At 46.4% G+C, this 13,928-nt stretch overlaps 1 protein-coding gene across 2 annotated transcripts in view; it reads right to left on the reverse strand.

Moving 5' to 3' along the window:
* CLIP2 (CAP-Gly domain containing linker protein 2) overlaps positions 1–13,928 on the reverse strand; it is a 74,998-nt gene that overhangs the window by 11,129 nt on the left and 49,941 nt on the right. Inside the window, exons 5-10 of one of the 2 annotated variants that reach the window (XM_051809285.1) lie at positions 12,532–12,745; positions 11,421–11,618; positions 10,214–10,317; positions 8,645–8,705; positions 4,172–4,276; positions 1,672–2,616 (exon numbers count right to left, since the gene is read on the reverse strand). In XM_051809285.1, coding sequence (XP_051665245.1) covers positions 1,672–2,616; positions 4,172–4,276; positions 8,645–8,705; positions 10,214–10,317; positions 11,421–11,618; positions 12,532–12,745 — 1,627 coding nt within the window. The remainder of the gene's footprint in view (positions 1–1,671; positions 2,617–4,171; positions 4,277–8,644; positions 8,706–10,213; positions 10,318–11,420; positions 11,619–12,531; positions 12,746–13,928) is intronic. The other variant, XM_051809286.1, reaches the window with a different exon arrangement.

The raw sequence follows: 13,928 nt of genomic DNA on the forward strand, positions 1-13,928 counted from the left end.
GTTGTGGCTCTCACTTGAAGGTCTAGGAACGACTGTCACAAGACATGTTTGATTGTTTAAAATACTTGGACAGTTAATACCATTGCAGTCACTTTAAATTAACGTTTTAAAATAGAACTTGACCTCCTATGGTCCTTAAAGGCTTTCACCCATGCATTTCTTCCCATATTCTCCTGATTTTAATCGACACACAGTTGAAATAATTACTTCAAGACTCCCCACTTCTAATCCAGTATCAATATCCCCCAGAGCCCTCTCATTTATCTAAAGGGCTCTGGAAGGAGCCTCCAGCTTCTTCTTTTCCATTCATTCCTGTTTGAATTTCAGCTATAGCATGTTGTAATAACAGCCCACTTTTCCCAGGGCCCTGACTCTACTTATTGTTCCCAACTGTCTTTACTAGATGAAACATGCTGGAGCAACCCCTGAAACACCATCAGTGCTGTAGATTCCTCCTTGGCTTTTGCCTCTCCTCTCCTCAGTGTGCCCTTTTGCAAGCTCTGACTTGGCCAACAGGAACTCATGGGCTTGACTTTGCTACCTGAAGGTGCAGCTGGTTTCAGTGGGGCTGTTGGTGCTGGGAAATTAAACACAGGCATTGAATTCACTTCACTGGCAACTCTGTCTGGAACAGCAACTACATCACCAGTGAAATTTCAAGACAGCATTCTTAAAACATGCACATTTTACAGCTTATTTGCATTTTCTGCATCCCCACAGGGACAAGGGGTAAACTGGGGTTTTTTGCTCATTTCTCATGCAGAATCCAAACACAAATAGGGGCCCAGCCTCGAGCCAGAAGTAGCAATCTCCCCCCTCACTCCAGTGCAGAACCAGCCACGTGTCCCTGTGCCATGCACAAAGGCAGGATGATGGCATCCTGTGGGACTATTAAAAAAAAAAAAAGGATGACAAAGAGACAAAGGCCACAGAAAAACGACCTCTTCATATTATTACTGCTCTTATTCCAGCCTTCCCTGGGAGGCTCAGGACTCATATTCAATCAGGCATTTTGTTTCCCCAGTCTGGTGCCATCCTGACCCTTGCCAGCAGCCCTCCCACTATAATCCTCAAATCAACATTTCCTTGTCTCCCATACATGCTGTGAAGCCTCCCCACTGCCTCTGCTGTGCTGCTGGTACCCTCCACCCCACTCCATCCCACAGCTCAGCCCCCTCACTGGGGCCCTTAAATCCTGCTCCAGGTGCTGAGAAAGCAATGTTGCCCTATCTCAGGGCAACTGTTCATCCACCCTCTCCCTCCACCCACCCCAAAGGACACCAAGGCTGCTGCAGCTCCTTGGAGGAATACACCTGTACTGTAGGAATGATGCTTTTCCAGCTCAGAACGCTGCTTGCTCAGGATGAGAGCCCACCCTGACAAACCACAACCACCCTGCTCTGCTGCCACAGCAGCCTCCAAGCCCAGGTGTGGCCCCACTTGCTTCTCCTGACTCGAATGTTTCCTAATTGTCTCGCTGTATTGGATTTCAAGAGAGGGAAGACACCTTCAGCATGGAGATAAAGTGCAGAAGGAGCACTGTCAGTGGAAGGAAAAAAACATCCAGGTATTTGAGCCTCAGAAAACTGCCCGAGGCAGCAGCTGAGGGCTACTCCTAGGAAGGGTTACCAACAGTGATGATAAACAAGCGAAACCACCCCAAAGTCATACATTTGCATGCTGAGAAGGGTGCAGGGCCTCCATGGACTGCAGCTTGTTCTCTAAGACAAGCACTTTTTCCTGCAATCTTTGGATCTCCTGTTTGCTCTGGGCTTCTGTTTTCTGTAACGTTTCATAGTCCAACATCTTCTTCTCGGCCAAAGAAATCTGCTCTTTCAAGAAAGCTATTGCTTCTGTCTGGTCTGTGTATTCACCATGAAGTTTCTCCAGTTCATGCACCCTCAGCTCAGCATCTCGACACTTGTCCTTCACATCCTGGAGCTCAAGAAGGTGCTGACTGCTTTTGGTTTCCAGTTGCATTTTCCAGTTGCTGTTGCTTTTTTCCACTTCATCCAAAGCCTCCTGCAGCTTCAGTTTGAGACTCTCTTTCTCCTTTACATGCACAGCTGTCTCAATGTCGTGCTTTGCTTTCAGGTTCTCCAACTCAAGCTGGTGCTCCATCTTTATACTCTCCACCACCGCCTTCAGCTCCACGATCTCCTTGTGCTGGGTGTCAGGGCCTGAGTTCAGTGTGGCTTTCAGGTCCTCCAGAGACTTCTGGTGGTCAGAAGCCAACGTGTCCAACTTGGACTTCCAGTTGTCCATGAGCCCCATGTTCTCGTTAGTGGCTTGCTGAACTTTATGCTTTAGGTCAACGATTTCCTGCGAGTACTTCTCGTTGACAGACTTCAGCTTCTCCATCTCCTGCTGGTACTTCTTTAACGTCTTCTCATACTTCTCCTTCAGCTGGCTGCTCTCCTTCTGATGCTCCTTGTTGGCAGAGAGCAGCTGATCCCGCAGCCGAAGAGCCTCCGACTGCAAGCCCAGGTTATGCTCAGGGCTCTCTGCCTGGTGAGAGCTCCTGAGGCACTGGCGGAGCTCGTCCACCTCGCTGCGCCTGAGGCTCAGCTCCTCCTCCAGCTGCAGGATCCTGGACTTCTCTGCCACTGTTGTTAACTGCAACACAACAGAGAACACAAAGTCAGCGCCCGCCTCTCTCCGCCGCGTCCTCCCCCTTCAGTAAGTGTGCTCCAGTGGAGGTAAATCCAAAGTACATCAGTCAAAATTCAAATAAACAGCAAAAAAGAACACCCGGCACCCTCCAACTTGAGCACAGTTTTGCACCAGGGTAACCAGCACTGACAACTCACAGTTATGTCTGTGCCAACTGCAATTTGTTTTTCTCTAATAGGAACCTCTCGTTTTCCACAGAAAAACACCTTGAAAATAACCATTGAAATTCGCTACAGAGCAACGGTGGTTTATGAAAAATAATGTCCTGGAAGGGCATTATGTTTCCAGACCAGGCACCCTGCCAGATGATGCACAGAGGAGATGTGACTGCACATGCAGGAGTATCACAAGCATCGAAACCAGCATTAAGCATATCATGTTTCCTTTATTGCTCAGCAATCCTCAGCCTACAGACCCCTCTGCTGTAACAGAATTTGTTTACCCTGGTGTAAAAAGGAAAAGGGATTTTTACACATGAGTACTTGTTAGAGTTTATTAGCAAAGTCAAAATAACGTAGGAGGCTAGAGGATGCAAGACAATAAATCTGGCCATGGTGAACACTGAGCATAAGGGCTATGGATCAATATCTTAGGATCTGATTGTAACCTGGCAGGGCCGAACTACCTGTGAGTCACAGGGAGTTCAGGGTGCTGCAGCTGTGGATGGAGAAGAGATTTGACTAGATGAAATATTAGAAAAAAAAGCAGAAGAAACAAGGAAACCGAGCCAAAACCTAAGTGATGAATTCTACTCCGTTTCAATTGCTGTTTCCCCACCAACCTTCGGCCCAGGAGGCTGGTGGTGGTTATTTTAGGAGGGCACAGGGGGGTTCAAACCAGCCAGACCTTTTGGAGTCCCTCATGTTTGCTTTCTCTACAGCTTTCAAACCCATTGGTGAGGCATAAGCTCACTGCAGCAAGTTTGCTGCTTCCCACAACCACACCAGCGTGAAAAAGCCCTTTCCAGATCTGTCTGCTTTTAGGATTCTTCTGGGCAGCCTGTCCAAGGATCAGAGCAGGCCCACCTGCCCTAACCAGTATGTCCCGTTGCAGATGGCAGCTCCCACAGCTGGCAGGGGGAGCAAAGGGAATGCTGATTGCAACGTCATTTCCTACTGCAGCCTCGATGCAGGATGAATTGTGCAGGGTGCAGATATTATTGGGATATGTTAATTGAAAAATGAATTGCGAAGAGCTCGTGTGTCAGATGGTGGCATGGGGCAGAGCAGCAAACTCAGTCTGAGAAACAAGTCCCCACATGAGAAGCAAAGCTGGAAATCATATCATACTACTATTCCCAGGAGAGAGAGAGCAAATAAAAACCAACCAAACAAAAAAAAAAAAAAAAAAAAAAAAAAATCAGGGAAGCTTAAAGTTCAAGCCAAAAGTCAATGAACCATATAAAAACCAAAAGAAAGAAACCCAAAAGCAAGGCATCATGAGCATCAACGCAGGGGCAAGCGCTGTTCTGCAGGCAGGGCAAGTGGGGGTCCATTACCCTGGTGTCCTCTAATTCTCTGAGGAGTTTTTCAGCCTGTGCCTTCTCAAACAGCAGGCTCTGCTCGAGCTCCCGTATTCGGGCATGCTCCAACTGCGTCTGAGTCTGGTCACATAGAGGGAAAAGAGAACAGTGGAGGTGGGAGGAGGGGAAGGGAGAGGGAGACAGAGAGAGAAAGAGAGGGAAAGAGAAGGCTGCAACATCATCTCCGGCGTACAAGACAAGGAAAGGCAGTTCACAACAGGAGGAGAATAAAGATCCAAACAAGGAGGAAAAATCCAACCAAATAGAAAACGGTCCCTAAGGGGTTTTACATGGTACTTGTAGTGGCTATTCACAGGAAAACTGAATATGTGATGGGAAAACATCCTTCTGCATAAGTAACCTGCTTCGGGGTTTTCCTGCAGCCGCTGGAGACACTCCCTAAAAAGCAAAGCTCCCACCAGTACAAGGCCTTTGCACCACACAGGGAATGCAAAGACCTTGCAATGATCCTCTGAGTCTCTCCTCAAGAAGGATCACAAGGTAGATTGAAAAGAGTCAGAAGTTCCCATCCTCTTTTTGCTCTGGAGACTCTGTGACCCCTGCACTAAGTGGGAGAAAAAGAAGGTCATACTGTTCATGGAGTGTTGTAAAACCCCAAATACACTGCACTGAAGCAAATCAGGGAGACTGAGATTCCCACCTGTCCTACAAATCAGTGCTTTGGGTTTGTATAGGGCTGCCAGGAATCTCAAAAAGTGATTTTTGCACACCAAGACTCCATTAGCCTTGGCATAAGAAAACAACTATTTTGTTTTGGTTTGGGGTTTTTTGTTTTTATTTGTTTGGTTTTGTTGTTTTGTTGTTGTCGCTGCTTTGGGGTTTTGTTTGTTTTTTTGGCAAATGGTTAAACTAAGCACAAGGAGTTTATGTAACCTGCCCAAATCCAGGGGCACTGACTCTGGGCTTTGCTTCAGTGCCCTTCACTTTTAAAGCAGAAGTACCACAAAGCTGCACTTGGTGACAAACTTCAGCACTCCACAACCACCACTGTAAAATATCATGTAAAATTTCCCCATAAATAAAAGAGGAGAGGAGACATGGGGAAATGCATGCAGACTCTGGCCTTCACATTTATTTTTTTTTAGTTTACAAACCCAACATTTTTCTTTAAATTAAATTTAATTTACCAAATTAAAAAAAAAAAATCAATCTACCAAAAAGCAAACAAACCTGCTCAGAACCACTTTTTACACCCATTTTCTGCCCTTCATTTTCCATATAACTGCTTCCCCTTCTCTCTATTGGAACAAGTTTTAAGGATTTTCTGCCTTTCACTACTATAAAGCAGGTCTTAGCTGTGTATAAATGATGGCAACTGAGGTTTGCAAAAATCCACGTTTTAAGGCTTGAAAAATATCATTACACATGTATTCATAGATGGTGAAGATCTCAACTTCGAGATATACTCAGGACTACTCCTTATTTTATGTGCTCTATTTGACCCCTGAAGGAGGGGAAAAAAGATGTCCATTCAAGAACCCAAATATCAAACCCCCAAATAATATCATTTAAGTGCAAAAGTTGGCTGAATGCATCCTAATAAGAAAAAGAAAAATATTTACTTACTTAAATAAAATTAATTCTGCTCTCTGCAAAGCTCAAAGATCCACATTTCAAGATAGGGGCTCCAGGCTTGATTTTACTTACAGGAATAAATATTCCATGGACATCAATGAATTAACTGGTGGCAGCACATCAGAGTTTGGCTACCTGAAGAAGCTGACCTAGTACAAAACTCATCTCTGGACCTCCCAAAGAGACTCCAGAGTCCTGGGGTTGACACTCAAGTTCCCAGTCAAGCACACCTGATATTCTTGCTCAGTATCTATTAATCCTGCTGTTTTCCAAGTCTGGAAAAACATATTAAAATAGAGCCAAAAAAAAAAAATCAACAGGGAAGAAAGTTAGATCAACTGTTTTACAGCCCTTAACTTTTAGATTTGCATCAAATCCTGTGTTATTTTATGCAAGTTGGTTTGCCAACACTAGCCAGGATGAGTCAGAGCCTCAAATCCAAAGTTTTCCTGCACTTTGAGGAAGCTCAGATATGAATTTCAGACCTACTTGTAGCTATTAACCTTAAATTACTGTTCACAAATTACAAACTGACTTCCCAGAGGCATCCAAGACATGTTGCAGGACCCAGGAGATGAGCATGACAGAGTTCCTTGATGAGGATAATATTTCCTATAAACTGTGGTTTTTCCACCACAAAAAGCCTTTCCTGAAAGCTTTTCCTGTGTTTGTTTTTTATCTTGCAAAGCTCTTGAAAGCTTTTCCTGCATTTGTTTTTCATCTTCCAAAGCACCAGAGCATCAGCATTGCCAACCTGGATCAAAAATGGGTTGAATTCATAACTTCATTTCAGGGCTAAATCCACAGTTGCTCTACCAGAGGTCCAAAACCTTGATCTGTATCACCAGGCCTCCAACAGAAGGATTTCTTTGGTCAAAGAGCTTCCAAGGATGCTGCCTGCCATGCTCAACACCCAAGAGCCCTGGATTTGTTCAAAACCCACATACTATTGGGACAAACAGCAGGGATTCAGCCAAGCCTTCAGCAGAAACCCGGGATCCAGGGACCACAGAGAGAGAATCTGTTCTTACCATCATATCCATCACTGTCTGTTAAGTCAAGATAAACATTCCCCTCTGAATGTTTGGAAGAGCTGGTGGTGTAAGAGGACTACAAGACCAGAGGAGGGAAGTCAACTCTCACTGGGTTTTGCTTTTGCTTCATTCAGCTCCAGAGAGGGATGCCAAGGGCTGTATTTGCAGCCACTGCTTGACTTTGTTATGATTTCACACAAAGAATATCAGGAACAGCCTTTTCCCAGGAAAAACACTGAAGCACAAAGGAGCACTTACCCTCCTTGATTTCCAATAGGAGGCCTGGAGGTTCTTTTTCCCCTCAGAAGTTAATTACTTACTTCTGGAAATCCTAACTGCCTCCACAACAAAGCAGGAAGGTGAGATTTTGCTCCAGGGGGTCACTCATTCAAGTATGAGTATCCAAATCAGACAGGACAGGATGTAAAAACTGACCCCAGCCAAGCCCTCTGCCAATGCCTGTGCTGGCACCGATGTTGGACTCATGGAGAACATCCCAGTTCCCTGGATCACAGGAAATCAAGCTTTCCTAAGCTATTTGGTCTTTCATACAGACAAATATGGAAGTGAGGACAGGACTGTAACAGCTGGAAGCTTGGCCACATTTCCATGGTAAAATAATTCCTTCCCACCCAGGAAAATCAGATCTATGACTGCAGGTCCCAGTCTGAGGATATGTCACAGCAGCTTATCATCTTGCTAAGCATGATGGCTTTAAAAAAAAGAAAAAGTACATCCAAATACACCTGGTGGTTAACCCTGGTCCCGTTGCCAGTTTTACACAGCCAGGTTTAAACACTTGGAGCTTCCACAGGGACAATTCACTGCTCTCAAAGGGAATGATGGATGGATCAACCACCTTTCTCTACAACACTGGGGGAACCTGTCAGCTCAAGGGTCAATGGAAACCTGATTTTGCACCCACACACCAGGCAGAAACTGCACTTGCTGTGCTTTAGCAAAGGTCTGCTATCAGTGCAGTGCTGATTTACACCCTGTCAAACAGCTCCTTCAGCTTCGGGGTGAAGAGGAGAGGTTTGTGCCAAGAGGGTCACAACCACAGCAACATATCCATTGCCTAGTTTTCCAATTTTCCTGGGCTTCTATTGCTATGACTGACAGCAAATAACAGGCAGAGGGCCCTTGACATTTCTGGCTGTTACTAACCTGGCACTCTGGCTAAAGAGAAGGGAAATCCTCTTGATTTACAAGTGGAGAGCAGGGTCTTGCTTTCACAGAGAGATTTTCTTTTCTTTTTTTTCTCCCCTGGAAAAGCCTCCCACTCAAGGGCAAGCTCCCAACATCACTTCCAGCTTGCACAATGCTCACTGCAACAGCCCTTCCCAATGACAGGGTGTCAGCCCTGGTGTCCAACCCCACACCTGTGGGCAGGGGACTCCACACAAGGATTCCTCAGGATATATAGCATTTCATCTGGAATTTAACAGCATCCAACCAGGAGATCATGTGTGCCCCACCAGCTGCTAAGAGGAGGACACTGCAGGGATAGAGACTGAGCAGTCAATTCATTTCTAGATGGAATAACATATGTTGCAACACATTCAGATAAAGATTTTAACATGACTTGGCAACTCGGGGTGACAGATTAATTCCAGGCAGCTCCCAGTGTGAGTAGTCATTGGGCAACACACCAAAGATCAATCCTCACAGTTTACACCCTGGTGTTCACAGAAGGTCCAAAGCCATCCATTAAGTATTGTTCAGAGTGGAGCAAAAGGTGGCAGAGGTTACTGGAGGGAGGCCCCACATGCAGTTTCAGGTTTTGACCCCATAATTTGGTAACATCATTAGGAATTACCTCCAGGTCCCCCTTTGTAATGGATTCTTCCTCCACACGGAACTGCAAGTCCTCCACTTTCCTGGGGAGAGGAAGAGACACAAAGAGCAATCAGGAACACCCAGACCAGCACCCTCTGTCTAAGCAGCCACACACATGGGGCCTCTTCACTATGACCCTTACTCAAGTTTTATGGATTGGTGGGACACGGCATCAATGGAGAGATCATTACAAACAAATGGAAAAGCTGCCCAAAAGCTACTGGTAAGACTTTTTGTGTTCTAGGAAAAAAACCAAAAGCAACAACATCATGGTCTGCAGAACCAAAGTCTGAGAGGAGAGGGAGACAGACCACCTTTGGATACAAACAGCTCAGTAGAAACTGAGCTGCAAGATCCATGGAGCAGGACAAGCTTTCCACACAGCAAACACTGGCCTTCTTGCAAGGTACATCCTCCCAGACACACACAGCTACTGTTCTCTGACACTGGGATCCTGAAAACATGCAAACCACAGCCAAGTGTCACTGCTTTATTTAAACCTTGTTATCCTCCAGCTGAGCACTGGGCAATTCCTGTGCCAAATGCACAGGGTCCATACAAAGTATTCCAAGGGAATTGGAACCTCTGACTCCTTGGCAGAGGGTGGGCAGTGCTTAATGTTTCCACAACATGGAAACTGTGAGTTGCCCTGGCAGAAAAGCCTTCCCCACAGACTGTACAGGCCAGTCATGGATAAATGCACATGGAACCACAAGTACAAACACAGGCATGCTGAGGACTCTTCTCTTTTGGAAGAGAGAACCCAGTAACAATACAAAATAATTCAATTTTCTGCTAAACTCAGCCCTCTTTGTTCTCTTTACTGATTAAAAAAAAAAAGGCAATAATGAGGATGTTGAGCTGGTAGCCAGATGTAAGGACTCTGATTCTGTTACAGATAAAAATAGCTGTGAGTGTACATATCTAACTTCATAAACAAGCTTCCTTGTCTAAACCTCCTTCTAATTAGAGGAGGCATCTGTTGATATTTAGGGAAAAACTCAGCTGTCTTGGGTTAAAGGGCCTCCTGGAGCTGGGAAAGTGAGCTGCCTACCAGAAGAAGAGGGAGACTTATGCACAAAAGAACAATTCATCCTCAGGAGGGGCATCAGTCAATTGAAACCAACACTGTTTTCAGTTATCTAATGCACAGAAATGTCTTTCTATTCCCACTGAAGAGTTTAATTATATATATGGAGAAATTGGACTCCATATATACAAGGACAAGCAGATCTTCACTCTTATCCAGAGAGGAAATGCATCATCATATACACATGGATGGAGCCTCTGGGATGTGGGGAGAGGGTGAATCACACCACAGTAAGGCTGTACTCCAGTTTGGCTTCCCTTCCTCAGCAGGAATGTCCTTAAGATCAGCACATCACCAACAAAGGGGAAGGTTGTACAGAGGGGTCTGCAATGGCCCAGCCTGCACAGGCCTGTTTATGATCCAACACTTATTTTATACTCTATCCTCAGCCAGAACCACCTGTAACCTTTGTCACTGCCCATACACGACTCCACCTCCCTCACCACACTCCTGCTCTACCTCTTCTCCTCTTCCAGCTGGTTCAACAGCTCAATCTTCTCCTTCTGCATCCCATCCACCAAGGCTCGTGCTCGCTGGAGGTTTCCCTCTGCCTCTGTGACATACTGCAGCAAAACAAGAGCCCAAGCACAAAAGTCACCAATGTTTGAAGCACAGAGTTGTTTAAAAAAAAGGATCAGAACAAGGGAACAGAGAGTTTTCATGATCTGTTTCAAAGGACACTGTGGTAAGAGGGCAGATTTTCCAAAGAGCACAGGATGTGGGTATCAGGAAGACAAAAATTGCTCAGTCTCCAGCAGCTGTAAGTTTGGTCCACACTTCAGTGCCCCTCTGACTTGAGCCCTTTGGAGAATCCAGCTCTGAGTCAAGAACTTGAAGCCTGAACAGTTTTGAAAATCTAGTCAGAGGTTATCCGGTCACAAAATGAGAAACATTTCAGATTGCTGTTAATTCATTTGTTACTGATAATTACTGGGAAACACCACACACAAGAAAGCCATCAGCTTGCAGTTGATTTCCAAACTTCTCCTGCATTTTGGACAGGTAGGTGTGACCTGCCACACATATACAGTGCCATCCCTGCTCCTAGGTAGCTGACTGGGCTTTATAAGCATAAGGAAGTCATTTAGGACACCAACAGTCGCTGAAGATCTACACTGACAAACAGCACAAGCAAATCCTCTCCTTAAGCATTCAAAGTGCCCTTTGTACAAACGCTCATTAAAAAAACCCAAAACAACCTAATATGATCAGCCTGTTTTCCTTCCAGATCTCCTGACTTTATTAATGTGATAAAAACATTCTCTCTGGCAGGAAAGCTGTGGCATATGAATTGAGCTGATGTTCTCAGCACCACAAAAATCACTGCAATGCAGTCACAGCCACGGCCAGACTGGGTAGCTGAGGGGAACAAATTTACTCTCCACTTGCATTTCAGCATTGAAATGTATTGATCCTCCAGACACAAACTATCTACTGCCTTTTATCTGGCACAGACAGCCCTTTTCCTGCTCCTGGCTCGGGGCAGAGAGAGCACATGTGACACTGGGAGAATGGAGAAAGAGTCTCAGCTTAACTCACCACATCCAAATTAGAAATTCAGAGCCCAAGTTTCACGTACAGGGGTAATGTTACGACCTGAAACTTTCAGGGGATATCAAATACTCAGATATTTGAGAGCTAGTGATAAAGCCACATCACCTCCTACCTGCTCGTGCTGGGCCTTCATGATGGCAATCTCCTTCTCCACCTCACAGATGTGGCTGGTGGCTTTGGCCACCTCTGCCCGCTCCAGGTCACGCTCTGCCAGCAGCTGCTCAATGTGCTGCTGCTTCTCCTTCAGTGCCTCCTGCAGAGCTGTGGTGCCAGAGATTTTTCGGGCGTATCGAGAAGAGGTCTCTGTCAGCTGGAAAAAGAGTTAAAAAGAGATGGGGTAAAGCCATGTCCTCCCCAGCCCAGAACAGCTGAAGTCCCCTGTTAAATCTGCTCACCTAAGGATCGTTTATTCAGCTGTACAGAGCTGCAGTTGCAGCTCTGGACCACACAGGTGAGGTTAAGTCTGTGAAGCACCTGGACAATGCTCACAAAAGCTCTGCAGTTCCTCTGCACTGCAATGAAAGGACCATTTCCAAAAGTACAGGATGTGGGATGTGAATTGGGTCAGGAAAGATTATCATGCATTGTATCATCTGCCTTCTTAAATACATTTTATTGGTGACCTGCACTGGTGAAGTCCCAAAAAGTGAGCTCAGCTGGGCAGAATAATCTCAACTGGAAACCAGATCCACTCCCCAGAGTGACACTGCACCCTCGTCCCCAGCCAAGTGGACTGCAGGTGCTCTGCAGCACATACTATGACAGTCAGAGCTTTTAATAATATTGCTGCCTGCTCTGCTGTCCCCCTGCTTGAGCACCTGCCAAAGCCCCAGGCATGTGATCCAGGACAGCGTCACCCTCCAGTCACTGCAGGAGCTTTGCACAGCTGGTCACTGCAGAGCACACTGCTCATAACCCTGTGGGACTGAAACAGTGGCCTTTTTCTGCAGGGATCCCTCATAAACCTGCCCTGGACAGCAGAGCCCAGACTATCACACTGCAAATCACATTTCAGCCTCTTTAACAGTCACAGTCGCTCCGTGTCTGTTACAACTCCTGTGTCCACGGAGGGAAACCACCTGTAAAGTGGGTAAAAACATCCCACACTCCACTCCTCCCACCTCACTGAAGGAAGAGCTGCTGCAAGAAAACCCCAGGTGCTTTGTGGAGCCTGGTCACAGGTGTGGATGGAGGCTGCCTAGTCCACGGAAGGAGCCACTCACCAGCCCACTGCGGCTGGGCCTGCCCCCGACCGACGAGGCCACGGAGCTGACGGAGCTGATGGAGGAGCTGCTGGGGCTGTGGGTCAGGGCTGACACTCCCATGGCCATCCTCTTGCTCTTCTTTGCCTTGGCAGGGCTGGTGGATGGGAACCCAATCCGGATCACCTTGTGGATGGGAGCAAAGAGGCCAAACTTGGGAGGGCACTGAAAATACCTGGAAAACAGGAGATGCACCAAGTCATGAGTGGCAGAGCATCCATCTCGCCCAAGCCTTGCAGAATGGCATTGCCAAGCAGTACAAATCCCTCAGCTCATCTCTGGGTGCTTTGCTGTGACATTGTTTCCTGTGTGCAAGTGCAAGATTATTTCCCCTTTCCTGTACTTGCTGTACTGGCAATCTCCTTGTTTTCATTTGTGGTGCTTTAGCAGGGAATCCCGAGATAATTGCCACGCACTAGTTGCTGTGCACTTTGATGAGATGCCAGGAAAGACCCATCTGGTAGCCTGGAGAGCACAAACATCCCAGAACATAAGCACAGCCAGAGGATTGCTTCCCTACAGTCCAACCTTCCCAACAAACCAACCCTCCCAAAACCTGCGTGTTCTCTCTACCCTGCTTTGAAGAAAGTCAGGTAGTAAAGTGTGTCTGAAAGGAGGTGTCAGAGGTTGGACCAGGCTGTGCTTGGGGGCACCCAGCAATGGGACAAGAGGCCATGGGCAGAAAATGATGCCCAGAAATTTCCACCTGAACATGAGGAAGAACTCCTTCCCTGGGCAGTGACCAAGCACTGAACAGGCTGCCCAGAGAGGGTGTGGAGTCTCCCTTGCTGCAGATATTCCAGAACTGTTTGGACACATTCCTGTGTCATGTGCTCTGAGATGACCCTTCCTGAGGTGGGAGACTCTTCTCAGAGAACCCACTGTGGTCCCTTCCAACCTGAACCATTCTGGCATTTTGTGTTTAATTAAAAAGTCTGAATCACACAGCACTGAATAAATGTTATACAAGGTAAAAAACTTCCCTACTGAAACAGAAGGGGGAAGTGGCAGCTCCTAACTGTGAAGGTAAAAATACCATTACAGCAAATTCCAGTGTGTGACACCTCCTCTGGGTGGCAGAGAAACTGGTTCCCATGCAAACAAACTTAGAAAGATGCAAACATAGAAGATGGAGAATCAGGAAGAATCGGATAACTACAGTGCAAGCTCTCTTCCACAACTGCAGTGATCCCAATGATTGTGACTCTCCAGAGCCCTCTTCCAGAATAAAAATGAGCCAAAACACAGTGTCAAACCCTGGAAACCCCTTCAGGGCTCGGGCTGGCTGGAACAAGCCAGAGTTCATCTGTTGCTGGCCACCTGCACTGCAGCAAGGAAAACCAGATCATGTCCAGCAT

Source organism: Manacus candei, unplaced genomic scaffold (assembly GCF_025592945.1).
Source record: "Manacus candei isolate 608988 ecotype Guabito, Panama unplaced genomic scaffold, ASM2559294v1 h1tg000076l, whole genome shotgun sequence".
Taxonomy (NCBI): Eukaryota; Metazoa; Chordata; class Aves; order Passeriformes; family Pipridae; genus Manacus; species Manacus candei.